General features: G+C 42.8%; 2 protein-coding genes across 4 annotated transcripts in view; one reads left to right on the top strand and one right to left on the bottom strand.

Moving 5' to 3' along the window:
- asap2a (ArfGAP with SH3 domain, ankyrin repeat and PH domain 2a) overlaps window positions 1-11,040 on the top strand; it is a 48,368-nt gene extending 37,328 nt beyond the window's left edge. Inside the window, exons 14-29 of one of the 2 annotated variants that reach the window (XM_020590891.1) lie at window positions 378-426; window positions 742-908; window positions 1,329-1,462; window positions 2,013-2,107; window positions 2,420-2,609; window positions 2,699-2,784; window positions 3,183-3,298; window positions 4,061-4,128; window positions 4,235-4,342; window positions 4,517-4,751; window positions 5,481-5,633; window positions 5,872-5,977; window positions 6,396-6,454; window positions 6,628-6,707; window positions 7,547-7,666; window positions 9,176-11,040. In XM_020590891.1, the coding sequence (XP_020446547.1) occupies window positions 378-426; window positions 742-908; window positions 1,329-1,462; window positions 2,013-2,107; window positions 2,420-2,609; window positions 2,699-2,784; window positions 3,183-3,298; window positions 4,061-4,128; window positions 4,235-4,342; window positions 4,517-4,751; window positions 5,481-5,633; window positions 5,872-5,977; window positions 6,396-6,454; window positions 6,628-6,707; window positions 7,547-7,666; window positions 9,176-9,247 (1,838 nt within the window). In that variant the 3' untranslated portion in view covers window positions 9,248-11,040. The remainder of the gene's footprint in view (window positions 1-377; window positions 427-741; window positions 909-1,328; window positions 1,463-2,012; window positions 2,108-2,419; window positions 2,610-2,698; window positions 2,785-3,182; window positions 3,299-4,060; window positions 4,129-4,234; window positions 4,343-4,516; window positions 4,752-5,480; window positions 5,634-5,871; window positions 5,978-6,395; window positions 6,455-6,627; window positions 6,708-7,546; window positions 7,667-9,175) is intronic. The other variant, XM_020590892.1, reaches the window with a different exon arrangement.
- A 317-nt stretch (window positions 11,041-11,357) lies between these two features.
- Window positions 11,358-13,969, bottom strand: part of itgb1bp1 (integrin beta 1 binding protein 1) — a 3,606-nt gene continuing 994 nt past the window's right edge. For both annotated transcript variants that reach the window (XM_020590777.1, XM_020590778.1), the window contains exons 2-7: window positions 13,853-13,967; window positions 13,657-13,735; window positions 13,413-13,543; window positions 13,168-13,260; window positions 12,656-12,805; window positions 11,358-12,519 (exon numbers count right to left, since the gene is read on the bottom strand). In XM_020590777.1, coding sequence (XP_020446433.1) covers window positions 12,448-12,519; window positions 12,656-12,805; window positions 13,168-13,260; window positions 13,413-13,543; window positions 13,657-13,735; window positions 13,853-13,924 — 597 coding nt within the window. In that variant the 5' untranslated portion in view covers window positions 13,925-13,967 and the 3' untranslated portion in view covers window positions 11,358-12,447. The remainder of the gene's footprint in view (window positions 12,520-12,655; window positions 12,806-13,167; window positions 13,261-13,412; window positions 13,544-13,656; window positions 13,736-13,852; window positions 13,968-13,969) is intronic.

The raw sequence follows: 13,969 nt of genomic DNA, 5'->3' as shown, positions 1-13,969 counted from the left end.
TATATTACTTGTGTGGTGTAGAAGATAATTATTTAAGAATGTAATTATGTAAGAATGTTAACATTCTTGTTATAATTCTTTAGTATATTACTTGTGTGGTGTAGAAGAGAATTATTTATGTAGAGATACTGCTTGTAAACCAATGATGGTAAGATGATGTCATGGGGTAGGACTGGATAAGTCTGACTTCTTCCTACTCCATTCAAGCATGTACTAGGTATAAGCAAATTGATATTGGATTATGTGTATGTGTGTTGTCAATTGTTTTTACATGCTTGAAAGAATAAATCAAATCAAATCAAATCAATTAATGTCCTCTTTTCTTTTCTGTTCCACTTTTCTCCTCTCTTCTGCCATTGATTTCTTTTTTGTTTTAGATGACAGAACCTATCACTTTCAGGCTGAGGACGACCAGGACTGTCAGATGTAAGTGGCTGCTCTTGCCTGCCCATTGTGTGTGTGTGTGTGTGTGTGTGTGTGTGTGTCCTTCTTGTGCTAAGTGCGTCCTGTTTACCATCTCGACCACTTCCCAGTCAGACGCTTGACCTTGTCTTTACCTCCCACCTCCTGCCTTTTTACACCAGTAAGAAACCTTCAGTGTTACTCCATTTTCCCTCTCATCTCCACCTCTCAACCTACTCTCTCCTCCTCCCTCTACATCTTCTCCTTCTCTGTCTGTTATTCCCAGTTTTGTCTGACTCACGTCTCCTCTGTGCCCCTCCTGTCTCTCCCCTCCACCAGCTGGATCTCGGTGCTACAGAACAGTAAGGAGGAGGCGCTGAATCAGGCCTTTAAAGGGGACCAGCATGTCGGTGAGAACAACATTGTGCAGGAGCTGACCAAGGCGATCCTGGGGGAAGTGAAGAGGATGACGGGAAACGACGTGTGCTGTGACTGTGGAGCGGCCAGTAAGTGGCAAAGACAAACCCTCAAACCCTGTTTTTTTTTTTTAACCAAAGACATGGACTCCTTAGCAATTGATTTCAAGTGCAGTGAACTGTCTTCCTGCAGACATGTACAGTTATACACTTAGACAGTACATACTGACATACTCTCTTATACTTGGAGTATCTAGACCAGACTTGGCTACGCTTTGGCTTGGTCACATCGCCTCACACTGCACGGTGTGAGAGCAGCTATTACTTTTCCAGAGACCATGTTTTTCCACAAGGACACATCAAAGTTGGCTCACATGCTGCAGACATTTAGTGGTTTTCGCTCAGGGACAGTGTGTCACCCATATTCGTTTCTTCCTCTTTTCCCTTGAGCCATTTCCCTACTCTTCTCTCCATTATTCAGACAATTTTCTTTCCTTTTCTCTCTCTCAGATCCAACATGGCTGTCCACCAACCTGGGCATCCTCACCTGCATTGAATGTTCAGGGATCCACAGGGAGCTGGGAGTCCACTACTCCAGGATCCAGTCCCTCACTTTGGATGTACTTAGTACCTCAGAGCTCTTGGTAAATCACGTTTGGTATCCATCTTCTCGCTGAATTATCTCATGTCTTCTGTTTTTTGTCAGAGTAATCCAATGTAATTTTATAAACAGATCTCTGGGGATTTTACGCGGGATAAAATTGGAGGAGAGGAAAGGAAGAGACAGTGGGTCTAGAACAGGCAAGGAGTAATAGGAGGAGAGATGGACAGTAAATCAAGATGGGGTGAAAGTGGGGAGAAGAGCATCATCCTTGGCCTCACTCTCTACTCCAAGACCTTTGGAAATCTATCAATAGCTGAAATTGTTTGGCTTTTCTAATCGCTGATTGGTGGAGAGATTTGCTGCCACTGGGACAGTCGGGATGAAATGCCTCCAATCATTGCTTTCCACAGTTTGACTCCAGTCGTGTTAGACACAGTCCAATGGGATGTTGCTCAGTCTACAAGGCTCCGTATACACAGTTTAAAGTGTGCTGTGTCGCGACTGAGGTGTGAGCTGGACTGATGACTTTCAAATAAATGGATGTGGTGCAGAAAACGCCTCAAGTTTTAATTTGTGTGTTTGCTCCATAGCTGGCCAAGAATGTGGGGAACGCAGGCTTTAATGAGATCATGGAGGCTTGTTTAAGTGCTGAGAATGTGGTGAAACCCAACCCAGCCAGTGACATGTAAGTCGTCTCCCCCCCCCCCCTCTCTTCCACACTCCATCTCATCTCCACCTCTCATCCCCCTCCTGCTGCGCTTGATGCGCCTTCTCACTTATCTCACATATATGTGACTTGTTCCAGCTTGATCAGGCACTGAAATGGAAATCAGTTGATCACAAAAACCCAATGTAGAATGTGTATTATGATCAGTGGCTTTTGAATAATGCTTCCCTGGTTTTTTAGGAAAGGTGACACATTCTCATAAAGGCCATAAATCACACAAAGGAACTACCATCTGTAACCAAACATCTGTGTCCGTGTGTCCTCCACCAGGCAGGTGAGGAAAGACTTCATCACAGCCAAGTACATAGAGAAGCGCTTTGCTAGGAAGAAGTGTCCTGATGCGACGTCGCGGCTCCGCACGCTGTGTGATGCCGTGAAGGCTCGGGACATCTTCTCCCTCATCCAGGTCTACGCCGAGGGACTTGACCTCATGGAGCCCATTCCTCTGGCTAATGGACATGTCAGTACACAAAGCACTCAACCTGTGACAGAAACTTTATATCGCTTCAGTTTCTACAAGCACTTCATATTCTCATTGGTTTCCTACAGGAGCAAGGGGAGACGGCCCTTCATCTCGCCGTCAGACTGGTGGATAGGACATCTCTTCACATCGTCGACTTTCTCACTCAAAACAGGTAAACAAAGCAAGAAAACAACAGGTCAGCCATGAATCTGTGCTTCCCTTCAGCTGTTTTACTGACAGCTGGAACAGTTTTGACTGAAGAGAACAACATAGACAGGAATGACACTAGATTAAAGTTATTTTCTTAATCATCTGTGATGTACCTTTCTTTTTTGAAACACTGATTCAGTGTTATTACGCTGTCTTTTCTGATTATACCTATTATATACTGATTAAAATAGTATGTAAATACAGCAAAATTAACACCGAGCTACTTTTTTTCCCCTCCTTTACTGAAAGATTTTTGATATCCCTGGAGCAAAGGGGCTGGACAAGACAAACCAAGCCTTTATTTTATGCCTCCAGTGGTGGGATTTACAGTTTGCCCTCTCTGTCTGTGTCCCCTGGCAGCTTGAACCTGGATAAGCAGACAGCCAAAGGCAGCACAGCGCTACACTACTGCTGTCTGACCGACAACAGTGAGTGTCTCAAGCTGCTACTGCGAGGAAAGGCCTCCATAGAGATTGGTAAGTAAATGGCATTCACTATCCAGCTCCTGTCTTCTTTTGCTTTTTGTCTGTCTCTTTGTTTTTCCTCATAACGGGTCTGTGTCCAAAATCACTCCCACGGTCACCCCTTCACTTCCCCCTCTGTAATGGACAGTCAGTAGTAGGGATAGGGTTCAATAGCATTTTATTGAATTTGAATTTAATTTCAAAACCACTTATCAAATCCTATAAATATTTATTATAACAATACATTGATTTATATAGTGATTTTCAAGGAACTAAAAGACACTTAAGGAGTTTGCTAGTTTAAAAAGATGTATTTTTATTTCACTCACTACAACAGCAAAACCTTTCACTTGTAAAAGAGTACTTTTACATTGTTGCAGTATTGCTTAGGTAAACAATCTGTGTACGTCTTCCACCAGTGTCTCATACAGTTTCTTTTCAGACTCAACCCTCATCTCTTGCTCATACACACACACACACACACCTCCTCGGGTCCAAATCTTTCAGGTTTAGCTCTCAGAGACGTGGGCTTTCCCAGCAGACCGACTCGTTCTCACAACAGGGGTCTTTCTGCTCCGCGCTCACATCGAACAACACAGCAAGAGAGGAGGAGGGCGCAGAGAAACTACAGGGTTGTTCAGTGTGGGAAAACAATCTAATTACACATTTCTCACGACAGAGTGAAAAGGGCGGGAAGAAAATAGACTGTGTGTTTGCGCTCATGTGACACATGGATACAACAGTGATTAGATGTTTTGTTATTTTCCCTCGCAGCTAATGAGGCTGGGGAGACGCCGCTGGATATTGCTCGGAGGCTCAAACACCTGCAGTGTGAGGAGCTGGTGAGCGTACTGTGTTAAGACTTGGCTTATCAATGCGACAAATGTCACTTCCTGAAACCATGTCAGTCACGTGTATTTGTATGTGTGCGGACTTGTGCGTGTGCAGTTGACCCAAGCGCTAGCGGGGAAATTCAATGCCCACGTCCATGTCGAGTATGAATGGTGTCTGCAGCATGAAGACTTGGACGAGAGTGATGAAGATCTGGACGAGAAGGTGAGAGAACGCTTTGTAAGAACGAATAATAACTTCACATTTATGTAGATTTCTTGAAAAGGTTTTATACAAATTGAAGAGAAAAATTCATTTTAGGGGCTGTTATCAAGTGATATCACAGAATCAAAGTTAGGCTAAATCAAAACCAGCTCTGATCCTCTGCTGCCCCTCCAGCCCAGCCCTCTCCGGAGAGACGAGCGTCCAGTCAGCTGTTACACCCCGAGCAGTAACTCCCACCTCCCCTCGAGCCTGGGCTCCGGAGGCCGCGATGCAGTCAGCCTCGTGAAGGACAAACAGCGCACCTACATGCCCAACCTGGTCAACAATGAGACTTACGGCACCATCCTCAACGCTACCACGCCTCAACCTGCCACCACGTCGGCCCCGCCCCTGCCCCCAAGGAACCTGGGTAAGCGCAGATATCAAAGTGAAGATGATGTCTGTAGCAGTATTAATTACAGTTAATCTCAGGGTGAAAAAAACGATCATTTTATAAATCTTAGATAAAGAAAAGACGTTAAAGTGCCTTCCAGCTAGAACTGAATATAACTTCTTTGCTTGGCTTGTGGAAATTATATTCCTAAAATATTTCTCAGGGCAACAGCCTCATTTAGATCTACAGAGCCTGTGAGGACAGTCTCATTTGGCCCTGTATCACTGGACTCCAAGGCCTTCATGTTAATTACTCTGTGGTTCCGAGTGACATTTTGGCCTGTTTTAACATCCCACACGTCTCTGGCTAGTGAAGCAGGTAAATGTCACATTGGAGACAGATGGATAATATGTTTTTCTAGAAAGCTGTTGACCTCTTCACTAGGGAGTTAGCCTGGTGCATCTGAATGATCTGAAATCTAAAGTCAAGATTTCTCTGAATTCTGAAATGAAGTAGTATAGAAAAGCCAGTTTAGTATAATGAAAGACATAGGTGCTTAAAAATGTTGCTGTGCTGCCCGCCTCACCTTGCCGCAGCCCCCAGCCTCAACACTCTGCACATTTCCTCTCCACACTAACCATCACTCTCCCAGTTAATTACACCCCAATGGAAGCTGCTTTTGAAGTGGACTGGTCCAGTGGCTGGTCATGGCAGAGCTGTGCATTTGCTCTGAATAAGCTCCCCTTTCTCCATCTCTTTTCCCAGCCCAGTTACCCGGCCTGGGAGGGATCAGCCAGTCCTCAGCGTCCAGCAGCTGGAAGACTGGTTCTTTAGACCCGGGTGGAAGACAGCGGTCATCCTCAGACCCCCCCAACATGCACCCTCCTGTCCCTCCTATAAGACTCACCTCAACTGGAGGTATGGATATGACTAGAACTGGTGCTCCTTCTCAGATTAGACCATTTTGAAAGCGAAGGCATGTTATCTGTCTGTGGAGGCCAGCTCAGTGTGTAAAGAGGCCTGTAAACATTTCATTTTCTTAATGGGATGTCCAAAAAAGGTGAATTATAGTACAAATATGACAAACGGTCAAGAAAATTCAGTGGTGTGTTCCGGCATAAAACAGACAAAACCAATCAAGTTGTGTTTGTCCCAGGTCTGGGTCCTCCTCCTGTGGCGAAGATGGAAGCGATGAGCATACAGTCTAAGTTGGGCCAAGGACCACTGGGATCACGAGCCGCGGCGCCAAAATCTCCTGCAGGGTAAGAATATAAAAACACATGTGTGTATTCACAACAGTTTGTCAGGCCTGTGATGCCTGGAGGGGAATCATACGTGTCAGCGCATGCAGAAACAAGGCTAGATGCTTCACCATGCTTTATCCTGTGGTTGTGTATCTTGCTCTGGCGTATGTCCGCCTTGTAAAGTGCTGTTTGTTTCCCAAAAGGAAACAGCCTTCATGGCTGCTGTTTAGCCGCTTCATTTGCTTCCAGATTAAGTTCTGCATCGAGCCAGACGAGCAGTAACCGTCCCTCACAGTCGCCCTTTTGTCTTTTTTATCCCCCACAGGGTTGTAATAAATCTGCTGCTGAGCAGCACAGTTTTCTGTTTGTCTGTTTTCATATGGCTGTTAACCTTGTTGATGACAGTACATTTTTACATTGTTTTTCTGCTCCTCAGCAATGATAAAAGCTTCAACAGAGGACTTCTAAATCGAACAGAATCTGTGGACGGACCAGGTGAGTAAACCAGATACTAGAGGCAAAATATCAGCTTCAGCGTAATCAGTGTCTGTCCAGTGTTCACAAGGTTCCACACCAGTTGTTTTACTCTGTCAGATCCTGTTTCTTCAGTGGAAACATGGAAAGTTTTGTTGTTGTTGGTGTGATATAATTTCCTCTTTCCATTCCAGCAAAGGAAGTGCCAGGATGCCCCCAGAACTCTGTAGGTCAGGCTCTGCCTCCAGCCCCCATGCCGAGGAAGGCCTACCCAGTGAGTCCCCGTCTCTTCCTCTCATTATCGTCCATCCACTGTCGACTGTGAAATGCTTCTTCATTGATGCTACTGATTCACTGGCTGCTGATTTTTCCGAGTCATGGTTTATTCCGTTGCTAGTGTTGTTCCCTTCAGCATGCTGCAGGTCGACCTATTGTCTCAGTGTTTCCAGCGTCGACTCACTTGTGCAGTAAAGTTCCTTCCTCTATTTTAGATCAGTGCTCAGGCAAAGTGCTTCATTTTGTGGAGGAGCTGTTTAGATTGTGTTTCGCATTAGTCGGTGGAGAATTTTTGTATTATAGCTGTTGTTCATTTTTATTTTGTGCCTTTATCTCAGATCCTGCGCTGCACCGATTACAGTGCATGTTAATTTCTTGACGAATTAGCAGTTTCAAAGGTCTTATAACCACTATTTCTAGTCAGTGTTTCCGCTATTAGGTCGCTGTAAAATTCAAATCACCTTATTGTGCAAAGAAATTCATCTTGTCAGAGGTGCAGAACAATACACAGAAATGACTCAAAATACACAAAGTGAAGCAGTACAGATGAAGCATAAAGCCAGTTCTATTTGTATGAACAAAATAAACTTACATGTAGGCTTTGCACTGCACAAGTACAGATGTTATCCTTGATGGGGAGTTACTTTATTTACAGAAGCCAAAATATTTTCATCTGAAGACGTTGTTCATAGTCATCTCGTGGTGCTCGTGTCCTGTAATGTAATCAGACACAGTAGAAGACAGTAGACTCTCTCTGCTTAACTTTGCCTTTGCCCAATATTAAAAAAAGCTAAAATACACACTTGATAAATCCTGTTTGTGTGCTTGTCACCTCAGAAGCAAAGGCCAAAGCGAGTGAAAGCCATCTACAACTGTGTAGCCGACAACCCAGACGAGCTGACCTTCTCTGAGGGCGAGGTGATCGTGGTGGATGGAGAGGAGGACCAGGAGTGGTGGGTCAGTATCTCTCACGCCGGACACTAGATGCCTGGATTTGTTTTTTGTGTTCTGATACTTGTATATGAGCTTAGATTAAAGCACAAAGCGCTCCCAGTCCAAGGCCTTTCCCACTCCGGTCCCATTTTCACAATGTGGATGTCAGTGTGCTCGGTAACCATGGTGGCTGAAAGCAAAAAAAGGCATGACCCCATTCTGGCCTCATTCTTCATCCCCTCTGTGTCGTCCTCCTTTTTTTTTTTCCACGCCTGCTGTTCCTGCTTCCTCTGTGGAGCCCCTTGTGTGAACACTGAGCAGCTGTAACTTGTTTTCCTCTGAGCCACCTCTGCAGATATGACCGTATTTAGTCACTCTGCATGGACCCAAAGTCCCCCGAGGTCCCCTCTATGCTTCCTCTCTATCCTGCATCTAGCAGTGTTATCACTCATTTTGTGTCTTTAATATTGAAATTAAAGCTCAGTAATGAGGGGATGAAGTCATTGTGGTGGTTTAGTTGATCAGGCCTCTTATACTGTATGACTCAAGCCTTATAATAGTATAAAAAAATTTCATAGATGTCAAATAAATGATAGAAGGATGTTTTGTTGTTTATAACATGAATCTTTAACTCTCCTATGGGCTTAGCTTAGACTGTATCAGCACTTTGCTTATTTTGTAGTTTCTCTTCCTCACTGGTCTGTCATGTCGCCCATGTCCAAACATTGTTGGAGCAGAAACATGCCCTAGCTTTTTTATTTTCAGGTATAGAAGATGTTTAAAATGACCTAAATGGAGGAAATAAGTACTGTCTTCTTTCTCGCCCAAGGTAATAACACTGCAGGAAAGACATTTTAAATGTATTCCTGAGATACTTGTTGTGTTGTTGCCTCTTAGAGTAGGCGACCTCTGTGTGCTCCTTTAGGTGGTGTTTCAAATGGATGAATGTTGGCACTGATCTCCCAGTTTGATTCAGTCGATTTTATTTTGTTTTGATTCTTTGAGATTTGACTTGCAGTGTAAGTCTCATTACGTCACATACCAGTTGTGCAAACGTGTAAAAATAGAATTTATTCTTGGAAATATCTTATTTCAACTGCATTATTTATACTACTACTGTGTATGTGACTAAAAATAAAATTTTTGTGTGGGTTGTAATAGTAATGTTTAACCGTCTTGCATCCTGAACTGTATCGTTTTATATCAAGTAATCAGTCCACACATAAAAATGGTGCAAATGCAGATATGCTTACAAAAAAAGCGCATTTGCAAACACTGATTTTGGGATTTTATGACTCAATATTGAATCACAAAGATTAAGATTGCATTCATCCATTAGAAAAAAAATCTATTTTAACCATTTACTCCTATTAAAGCGTTTTAGTACTGTGTTTTTAGTTGAAATCAGTCAAATGTTTTAGTGTTTAGTTAAATTTATGCTCTCCAGAAGAAACCAGACAACGCTGAAGGCATTCTGTTTTGAAGGTGGCTGTTTTTCAGCACTGACCTCATCTCTGACTTCCTGCTTTACAGCTGGGCCACATCGAAGGCGATCCGCTGAGAAGAGGAGCCTTCCCAGTTACATTTGTACACTTCATGGACTGAAAAGTCACGTCGGGTCTCAGGAACTGCCCCGGGTTGCAGCTTCCCTCTTTCACCCGTGTGTGTCTGCCAGCCAGCAAAACATCCGCCATCTTCCTTGTGTTTGCTGGCGGCATCATCTTCCTCATTAGCATCATGAGTGAGTTGTTGAAGTGCCAGTGCTGCACCATCACCTCGGTTACAACTTTCTGCGTGGGTGTCATCATGGCAACCGTAGCAGGCTTTTTGCAGATAGTCTGGGAGTCACCCTGGACTTGTAGAACTGTGTGTGGTTTTAATGCTTGCAGATAATGTTTCTGACAAACTCTATGATTTAAAAAAACCAATGATTGTAGCGAATGACCTCCCACAATAAATACACTTTTCTTGTCTTTATCCGTGTTACAGAATGAAATGACGTGGCATAATGAAGGTTGTATGTACAGTATTCATCTGTTTTGTCCATCTGCATTGTACAGGCAGTCCTTTAAAGTGATAGAACTGAAAGAACACAGCAGTGTATTTTATCTTAAATGTGAACATAGTCAACATGCTTACATTTCACCTCTGTGCATGAGCAGTTTTTAAAAGCTTACCTGCTTCTAGGTGCAACTTTCTAACTCTGTAGTCGTCCTCCACTGTGGAGGATGTTCTAATGGTGCTAAGTTAACCCTGAAATATGCTAGAAGCTGCACTCAAAGGAGTGCTTCCCTCTCCCTGTTTCAAAGAGGGAAAGAAGGCGGATGCTGCATGTGTAAGTAGCCTTCAACTCGCCAGACCTGGGAGAACCCACTTTCTTGCGTATGTGTTGAGTAATAGACCTGCACATGAATTCCACGCCATGCATCTTCTACTAACACACTTCTACTTGTACTATTTTAGGATGATGTTTCAGAGCGACATTCCTTCCTATTTGCTGATTTAGGTCAAATAACGAGACTGACTGGAGCTGCAGCAGCCAGTAACTAACTTCATTGCGTCGGACACGTCAGGCTATCTTTGCCTGTCATCTGCCTTATTAGAGGAAAAGTGTGTGTGCATGTGTGTGTGATCTGCACAGACTAAGAGAAGGAAAGAATACTGAAGTAAAAGGAAAAAAGTGTGAGAATGTGATGGAAAGCGGGCATTATCTGTGACTTTTTGCTTCCACATGCTCTCAGACGTTGACAGGCTTTTCTTTCCACCAGTGAGCTAAATTAAGTCTCTAACTTTGATGCTTTCTATACAACAAGACGTAGAAGAGTGTCCTACTTAGTTAGGCCTCTCATATCTGTACATCTCTGGGGTCACATGTAGAAGCTTTATCTATAGTGTTATGAAATGAATATAAAACATACAATTTAATTAACTTCGTCTTTTGGTTGCAGAGCAACTTTCTTTTTGTTCATACTGTTGATACTTAGATGTTTAACCTGAAAACCAGAGCCTTATATGGATTTGTGAATGACCTGAAGAGAAGCATGTGAATCATAGCTGATGCACTCTCTTTATCGTGTTTAATATTAACCCACTGGAAACAGTAAGATTTAATGATCTATTAATGTAAATAGATGTTTTTGTTTTGATATTTAAATGTAAAAAAAGAGTCGAGTTACCCTGGGCAGTGTATGTCTTTTAATGCACTGTGGCAATGAGCTGGACCTGTGTACACTTAAAACACAAACAGACTCGTACACACACACACACACACACACACACACACCTGGGAAAATTAACTTAGTTCATTCTCATTCACTATCTGGGGATCACTACATTGACTCAACTCTGTTGTGCAAGTACATGGGAAAATGAAACTGGAATAATAAAATATGAAATAATACAAAGCCTTGGTCTATTTCTTAGGGTTTTAAGAAGTTGATAAAAATATTTGTTCAAATGTTTACATCTTTCCTTGTTTGTTCTTCTTTAAGCTAACGGCCTGCATTTTTATAAATATAACAGTAGTGATCTTTGACAAACCAGAAGTTGGATGATGAATCAAGAGCTCCCTCTGATGGGGGATATTTCAACGAGTTCACATCCATGCTCCAGAATCCACTGCTGCTGTTTGCAGGGAGAACATTTTATCAGTTATCAACCAGACAAAAACCGCAGCAATTCATAATAAAGACGAGACGGTTGCATGACACTAAAGGAAAATTGAGAAATTATACTTTATTTGGTAAAATAATTAAAAACAAAACCCACTCCTCTGCTGTACCACATCAAACTATATATTATTGTCGCAGATTTTCAACCCAGCCTTAAACAGACCATGGTGAAAACAGAGGACGGGGAGAGGGTGTGCGTTATGTACAAGGTGAATCAAGTTAGTACCACCACTGTAAACATGTTTTTACTACACAAATGTTTCTAACAGCTGAGTAAATCAAATCTAGTGAAGTGAAAACAAAGACTTATCAAATCTGAAAGCACATCAATCTTTTGGTACCAAGAAATTTAAAGTGTAAAACAAGATCAAATAAAGAAAATAAAAAATGGGTAAACCCTCAAATTAAGAAGAGTAAGCTTCCTCAGGTGACAAAATACAGGATGTGGGGCACAGTTAAAGCCACTTGGTAACGTACCTCTCAGTCAAATAGTGACCACTGTTGTATCAATACTGTTCCAAAACAAAACACAAAGACACACAAAAGGATGTGTAAACTTTGAAAAGGATCTGAGCAGTTTACACATGAAGAAAACTAAATCAGGTGCATGTCAGCAAATCTGTGTACCGTGTCATTTCTCCGCTGATGAATACCTCCCATGTACATCTATCATCCATCTCCCATATGCTGACATAGGTAGGCAGGGAGGGACTACAACAGTCACTATTTTATACCATCATTTACTTTACATAATTCATATTATACTGCTAAAACTCTACAGTGTTTTTTGTGCAGCAATTTCCTTCCTTAACTTTCCTTTTGCTTGTTTTATTTTGAAAGGTCAAAGAAGGGAGGTAAAAAAAAATAATAATTCCAGGGAAATGATTCAGACTTCACAGTAGGATGATGGGAAAGTGACAGTATCTGTAACAACAGATACTGAACACAGAAAACAACAGTGGATTTGTCCTGCAGTGAAACTCGGTTAAAATATAAAAAGTTGAAAAAGAAAACTGTTGCATCTTTTGGCAATCACAGTGCAGCCGTGGTAGTTTCCTGATTTACTGATGTTGGTTTTGCAATTGTTTAACTTCTCTTCTACACAGATCTAAGCTCTGGTCCGTTTCTCCGGCCTCAGGACTTGTCTGACGTCAGAGCGCAGTCAAACGAAGCCGACAGCACCTTGCAGATGGACTGAGCCTGCTCCTGTTCAGACAGATGATAGGCAGCATACAAGGGAAGGAATATAAACGGGTAAATGAGCCCAGACATATGACATACAGATATTCTTTTTGTTTTAAATACCCCCCCTTTTTTTCATTATATCATTTGCCACACTCACTGAGCTGCTACACTGGTACACCCAGATGCTGCACGCTTCTTGTTTTGCATCGGTGGTTTTGAGAGCCAGGAGGTTCTTCCCTGCACCGAGGCCATCGTCGTAACACAGCATACGCACTATCAGGTACAGAGGGTGGCGATGCAGCACATCCTGGTCAATGGTACAATTAAAAACATCTAATTACTGACTGATTAGCACAAGGATGTTTTTTTCTATTTGTAAATGGGGTCTTGAAAGATAATCATCCTGTATCAGCATACTAACAGTAGTAGATCTATACAATAGAGCAAAATCAGTTCACACTTCTTCAGATCAGGATGTGGATTCAACATCATGGGAATTGTTGAAATATTTGAGTACTTGTGCAGAACCATTCAATGCCGAATTCACAAACCATTCTGTTTGGCTGTATTGATGACCCAGCAATACTGCAGAGTCCAATCAATGACCGCTCAATCTATCATAGTGTCTACCATTACTGTATATCACTTTTCTGTTGCTTTGCTACTCACACACTGATTCAGTGAGGCCACTTTGACGCCGTACTTGGAAACTCCCAGAATCATCTCCTCATCTCCAGGCATGAAGGGCAGCTTTCCATCTTGCTGTAAAATGGAGCAGACTATTTCTAGTGCATTCTCCAAGGTATCACAAACTAATGTGACACTGGCTGCTGTAATCCTGAGGAAAACTGGAAATCAGTCATCGCTATTTGTTACCAGATTGCTAGTGTCTCCATCTGTTTCCAGCTTCTTACCTGAGCAGCATCAATATAGCTGATGAGGTCCAGAGGCTCCTGCAGGGTCTTGCTCATGTCAAACTGTAACTTCTCAATTGCTCCTACATACCTAACCCGGAACTCAGCGCATGTGTCAGACGCGCTGTTACCTATGAGAGCACACATATCAAACAATCAAATAGAGATAAAAGGGGAGGAATGGAATAGGAGGAAAGAGAGACAGAAGTCAAAATGGCTGACTTCAGTGAGATGGTAGGCAGACCTGAGCTCTTGGTGGAGTCTGTATCAAGGCTGGCGACAGTACTGGATCTAGAGAGCCCTCCCAGACTCGAGTCTACTGACTGCAGAGAGACAGAAACACAAGAGGGTGTCAGCTGAATTAAAAAGGAGCGCAGTGGCCTTGTACTACTGTTTCAGTGTGCGAGTGTGTGTGTGTGTGTGTGTGTGTGTGTCACTACCTTGCTTTTGGTGCTGATCTCACTGCTTTGTGAGCTGCTGCTGCTGTGGCGCTTTTTGACTTTCCGGAACATCCTTCACCATGACGACTGCATCCAGACCTCCAGCCCTGCTGACCT

This window comes from Monopterus albus, unplaced genomic scaffold, assembly GCF_001952655.1.
Source record: "Monopterus albus unplaced genomic scaffold, M_albus_1.0 scaffold13.1, whole genome shotgun sequence".
Lineage (NCBI taxonomy): Eukaryota > Metazoa > Chordata > Actinopteri > Synbranchiformes > Synbranchidae > Monopterus > Monopterus albus.
The sequence above is the reverse complement of the archived record's forward strand: the minus strand, read 5'-3'. Positions and strand labels throughout refer to the sequence as shown.